The following is a 5,953-nucleotide window of genomic DNA, read 5'->3' as shown; positions in this document are numbered from 1 at the left end:
TCTGCGCCGAGCTCCCCCCCCCCCCCGAGCCTGGGCCGCCCCCCGGGGCTGTGCCGGGCCGCCCCCCGGGGCTGCGCCGAGTTCTCCCCTCCCCCGCTGAGCCTGGGCCGCCCCCCGGGACTGCGCCGAGCCCCCCCCCTCCGAGCCTGGGCCGCCTCCCGGGGCTGCGCCGAGCTCCCCCCCCCCATGTAAAGTCGCTCCTGTGTCTGACACAATATTTCATCTGAAAGGAAAATGCGACACTTCTTAGGATCCCCCCGAACCAGCCCGTGGCAGCGTGAACTGGGCTGTGCCCACGAGCAGGCCAAAGCAAAACTTGCCCTTTGGCCCCAGTTGCCTTCCCGAGCTCTCTGCTAAGAGGAAAGGGGGAGATGGGGGCAGTAACCAGGGCACTGCTTGGAGAGTCTGGCGTTAACAGCCGTGTCCGGCCATCTCTATAAATCAGAGTCATCAGCTTGCCAACAACTGCATGTTAAAGTGTCATTTCTGCTGAACTCATAACGGTTTCATTTTGTGTCTAGCCTGGAAATCAAACCCAAGACAACCCACGTTCCAAAGATTTACACAAGAACAGGAGACAAAGGTAGTGTCTGGGCTGCACTTAAAATCTAGAGGCTACAATATCCTCATAGCCGGGTAAAAATATAATAAACAACAAAGGCCCTTATATGGCATTTTATAGTCCCAAAACATAGTTCCGAATTAATTTTAATGTATTCGCCAATTTAATTCATGGCAGGTTCTAATGAACGCTTATCTAATACAGCAGATAAGCCAAGGGGTCCTCTGACATGCTATTTATTGTATTTAGAATTGTCAAGTGACTTTCTAGCAATCACCAAGGGGAAAGCTTCTTGGACTGTAGTCCCTACAGAAATTAAATGGTTGTTTTCCTGTTCCATGTGCCCTCTTAGTACCTAACGCTATTTGTGTTTAAAAAATCTTGACTCTACAGCTTCAGTGAATCTTTGATTGTCCTGCGCATGCTGGGCTGTTCCTACATTTGGAAGGAGAGGGGGGAGGTTACGGTGTCTGTCTTAAAGTAACACATAGGTCCATGGGTTAGCTGGAAAAAGTCTTTGGCATGTTGCTTTGTTGGTCTGTGACACCATCGCCAGACAGGAAGAAACTGATGTTGGGTGGGGGTCCATCACTTGTTGTGTCACAGAAGCAGTCAGCTGTTCAGTGGTGGAGGCCCTTGAGATTTAGGGTCTTATAAATCTAAAGCTGCTGCTACCTGGGTGTCAACCTAGCATAGACTGCAGCGAGTTTTCATATTTTAAAATTTGCAGCTTTGTCTGTTCCAATCCCTTTTCCTCTTGTTGCTATTGCTTGTTTTTAAAGGGTTTTCCAGCACATACACTGGGGAGAGGCGATCTAAAGATGATCAGGTCTTTGAAGCTTTGGGAACAACAGATGAATTGAGTTCTGCTATTGGGTAACAAAACTGTGAATTCTTTCATCTTTGATTTTTGTTTACTGTGGTATTGCTGAAGCTCTTATATGAAGACACAGTGCCAAAAAGCTTGTCGTCTTTATTTACCTTGATAAGCTCATACCTGACAGTCATGAACACTGCAGACATAGAACAAGGCCTACAAGCCCATCTACTGATGTAAAGATGCAGCAAAGCTTGAGAAGTATGTTCTGATGGGAGTGTGCACGCTGTTTATTCTTGGTGTTATTTGGAGGAGTTGTTTTCTTTTAAAGAAAGGGCGTAGGTAGAAATATTGTCAGCCTGTAGGGGAAGTTGTAAATACATCCTGAGCTACACTGGCAACTGAACTAGCCAAGGGCATTTAATGTCCATTTAATTGTTTTGTAAGAAAAAAAGTGTGCCCAACCATAATATTCATTCAGTTTGATCTCTCTCTTTGAAGAAGAGAATTTGCTTCTTGATCAATCAAAACTTGCTAGTGGATCAGCTGTGTCCGTCCTCTACAGTTCCTGAATACAGGAAGAAACGTACTGCATTTGTACCTCTGATTTATATGGACACAATTCAGAAAGCAGCGGATGGTCATGCAGATATGTTTTTAATTGGTGTTTTCTTTTTAGGTGTTGAGAGTCCTACTTTGTTCCATGTTGCAAGGCAATGCTCCTTGTGAACCTGTGCATGTAATACTGAGTGTACAATGAGCCGTAAATATAAGATATGTGCCAAACAAGTCTCCTCTGTCCTAGCGCTAACTCTCTGCTTCATCTTAATCTAGGGTTGCTAGTGAATTAAGCCAGGAAAGTGGCCACACATTTGTTGAACAACTTCACAAAGTGAGTAGTAACTACATGCTCTATGTCTAACATGACCATTACATCTGTATTATTAGAATGCTGAGATCTTAAACTCTTGGTCTAAAATTTTAAAGCCACCTAGGAGATTTAGGCTTGTAGGTCCCATTGCAGTCAGTGGGAATTCTGCATAAATCCTTTAGGCAGACTTGAAAATCTCTTTGTTACCTGAAGAAACAAGATGCTTCTTTCTCTCTATACTGAAAAGGAAATCAGTTGAATGTGTATGTGTGTGTGTGTGTCATTGAGATGGTTCATATTCATTATTATGCACAATCTTGGGCACAGACTAAGCCTTGTTGTTATGCATTTTCAAATTGAAACCAAGAGAACATAAATACTAAGCCAAGCTGCCTGAGGTAAACAGAACTGTGTATCACAGTGGAAAACAGCTCACACTGAGGGTACATTTGGCATTTACTGATTAGCTTCACACTGCAGAAGTGGTCAATATCACCTGATTAAAGGCTCTGAGAATAGGGTGACCAGATGTCCTGATTTTATAGGGACAGTCCTGATTTTTTGGGTCTTTTTCTTATATAGACTTCTATTACCCCCCAGCCCCGTCCCGATTTTTCACACTTGCTGTCTGGTCACCGTATCTGAGAATGCCTACCACACTGCCTCTAGAATGTCTTATTGGAGTGTCAGATGTCATCTCTGCACGTGTAATTTCATTATCTATGCTTTGACTGTAACGCATACTTTCATTTTTCACTGCCTCTTACTGCCTCTAGGTCCAGTGTATGCTTCAGGACGTTGGCTCCAACATTGCAACTCCTCTCTCCTCAGCCAGGGAGGCTCACTTAAGTAATCCTCAAATCATTTTACCTAAGATAACAGCTCTGAATTTTTAAAAAATGCCCTCGTTGTAGGTCAGGTTGTTTATTTAGCGATACTACTTGTGTACTTCTGTTAGCGTTTGCTGTAGAAGATGGAATCTGTGGGAGGAGTACTTAGTATGACAAACGTAAAATGCAAGATCCATCTGGTGGATTGATTTATTTTTGTATTATTTTAGTTGTTTCCTCTTTCCCTCTATAGAACGGACATCATTTAGTGAAAAGCCAGTGCTGGAGCTGGAGCAGTGGATTGATAAATATTCAGACCAACTTCCACCTCTCACTGCTTTCATTTTGCCTGTAGGTATCGGCTCATACTTTTTACTGAACCTCTTTGCTAGGTATTTGATTGAAGACTTCACCAGAAACCCACTCTGTTAATTGATATTAAACATTGAGGTTGGTCCACCACATGCTGTCCTCTTCCAGTGTTTGTACAAATACAGGAGGGCTGTAGGGGTGGAAGAGATTGAGCTAACCCTCTTCCGTCTCCATCTGCAAGTGTATTTAAATATCCAGCAGAAATGTGGCATTCAGATGGATATTATAGCTTCTGAAAGTGTCTTTATTTTGTGTAAAATGTCATACATTTAAGTTCTATGCAGCTGGGTGGCTGGATGTGGCTTCTGGTACAAGGCCCTTACGCGTTTTTAATGTTGTTTCAGTCTGGAGGTAAAAGTAGTGCTGCTCTTCATTTCTCCAGAGCCGTCTGCCGAAGAGCAGAGAGGTGGTAAGTATAAGAAGAAGGCTGAGGGAAAAAGCTATCTGAGCCCAGGGAGTTGCTGCAGCTTCCCAGCCATTTAAAACTGTATCTGATGCAATTGATCTTGAGGCAAATGCTGTTAGAATGGCAGCAGAACGGGAGATAAAGATCTGTTTAATTAAAGAGCTCTCCTCTAGCTTTTTTGATGCAATCACAGCAAAAAAACTGGCTTCAGCCTTCGGCATCAGCTGTACTGGATCCTGTGGGAGCAACAGGCAAGGTCGTGCCAAGGAGTAAAAGTGCATCTTTGTAGTTGCTTAACTTTAGAATTTATTTTGTAAACTAGCATCTACAAACTTTTAGAACTGAGCAGCATTATCTCGGCAGCAAAAATACAAATATCTTATGGCCTCTTGTTAAAAGCAATTAGTGTAAAACATGCATATCAACATAAGAGCCGTAGAAAGCCAGAAGACTGAGTCCAGTACTGTAGGGGATAATGAGCTTAGTGGTGTATAGTCACTGGTAATAATTATTCTTATAAGCCGCTGCCATCAATACTGATGCTTTTTCACATAACGGGTTCTCTCTCTCTCTTCTACATTCTATACAGAAACAGAATCTGTGCTTAAGCACTGTTTGTCATTGATTGGTTAAAGCATGTAGCAATCCCTGGATTTTATGGTCAGAGTAAATTTTTAGACTATAATCCCTTCTGTACTGGAATTAAACTAGAAATTAATACTGAGGCTGTACTGTGACCACTCAAGGTTTTGCGCATCTGCACACCTCAAAGACACATCTATTATTAAGGTGTGTATTCAGAGTAATAGATTAAACATAACATGAAATTGTTTTTCACTCTCCTTTTTAGTGTTGTTCCTTTAGTACAAGGAGGAGAGGCAGATGCAAACGTGGCCAAATACTTGAACAGGTAAAACAGATTCTATCATTCTTGGTTGCCATAAAGGCTTCAGAGACTCTACATTGTGGTTTCCTTTAGTATTCAAGGGGAGAACAGCGGGGTACCCAAGAGAAGCTCTCACTTCAGGTTAAGATTTTAGCTTGTCTATGTTTTAACTGGGCAGGAACAATCATGTGATTCTCTTCTTGAATGCCATTTTGGGGGGCATTTCTGTTTTCTCTGTCTCCTGTTGCTTTGTTTTACTTGCAGCTCCCAGTGCTGTAATTCAGTACACTGTTGTTTATAGATATATGTAGCACTCGATACAAACATATCTGATGATAAATGTACATTTCTTAACTACTTTCTCTCCTTGCTTTCCAGGCTTAGTGATTTTCTCTTCATTTTGGCACGTTATGCTGCAATGAAGGAAGGGAAGGAAGAGAAAATATATACAAAAAGTGAACCATAAATTGGAGATGGGACTATACTTTCTAGATCATGAAAAGCTAAATCCAGCCAAGTTTTCTTCTGCAGGCAAGGCGGAGAGGAGAGAATGAGCATGAATTCAAAATGTGAATTGCCACCAATTCCCCACAATAAAATCATTCAGGAACTTGTTTATAACACTGTAGAAAACATGCAGCCCTTCTGTAAAACTCACCACCTTTGCGCTAGCGTCCAGATCAAAGTGTCAGATTCTGAATTGTTTTCAAAACTGCTTCACATTGTGTTTGACTCAGGCTGGGGTGTGAGCTAGGAGGCTTCAAAAGCTTCAGAAAAACAATACCATCTTTACAAACACAGTTTAATGCTCAGAGCAGTGGAAGCTGTGATTGAAAGCTCTCTGATGAAAGGAAGAGAGAAAAAGCATTTAGCTGCTTGTAAAGGTTTAGAGTACTTAACACAAACAGGAAGTGTGCACAGATTAAGGAGCCCAATCCAGAAGCTCTGAAAAATAAATATGATTTACTTACACCAAAGGGCTTTAAACTGTCTCACTTTACTACCAAACCCTGCCTGCTTTTCCCTTTTAAGTTGCCTACAGTCCATCAGTTCTGGCTGGAGCTGGAGGAAGCACTTTGTAGATTTACAGGAAAGTGCTAAGAACTGTCTGGGCACTCTTTGCCTGCCCTAATACATCTGTGACGAATCACTTGCTTCTGACAACTCCAGTACATCCACAATCATGAATGGGTTTTGGCAAAGAAAAGG

General features: G+C 42.3%; 1 protein-coding gene across 1 annotated transcript in view; it reads left to right on the top strand.

Annotated features, from left to right (window-relative positions):
• MMAB (metabolism of cobalamin associated B) overlaps window positions 1-5,365 on the top strand; it is a 6,859-nt gene extending 1,494 nt beyond the window's left edge. The window contains 8 exon segments of the mRNA XM_054006743.1: window positions 522-583; window positions 1,345-1,438; window positions 2,214-2,271; window positions 3,027-3,099; window positions 3,334-3,431; window positions 3,797-3,861; window positions 4,709-4,768; window positions 5,123-5,365. Of these exon segments, the coding sequence (XP_053862718.1) occupies window positions 522-583; window positions 1,345-1,438; window positions 2,214-2,271; window positions 3,027-3,099; window positions 3,334-3,431; window positions 3,797-3,861; window positions 4,709-4,768; window positions 5,123-5,210 (598 nt within the window). The 3' untranslated portion in view covers window positions 5,211-5,365.
• The last annotated feature ends 588 nt before the right edge of the window (window positions 5,366-5,953 follow it).

This window comes from Malaclemys terrapin, chromosome 16, assembly GCF_027887155.1.
Source record: "Malaclemys terrapin pileata isolate rMalTer1 chromosome 16, rMalTer1.hap1, whole genome shotgun sequence".
Classification (NCBI taxonomy): Eukaryota; Metazoa; Chordata; order Testudines; family Emydidae; genus Malaclemys; species Malaclemys terrapin.
The sequence above is the reverse complement of the archived record's forward strand: the minus strand, read 5'-3'. Positions and strand labels throughout refer to the sequence as shown.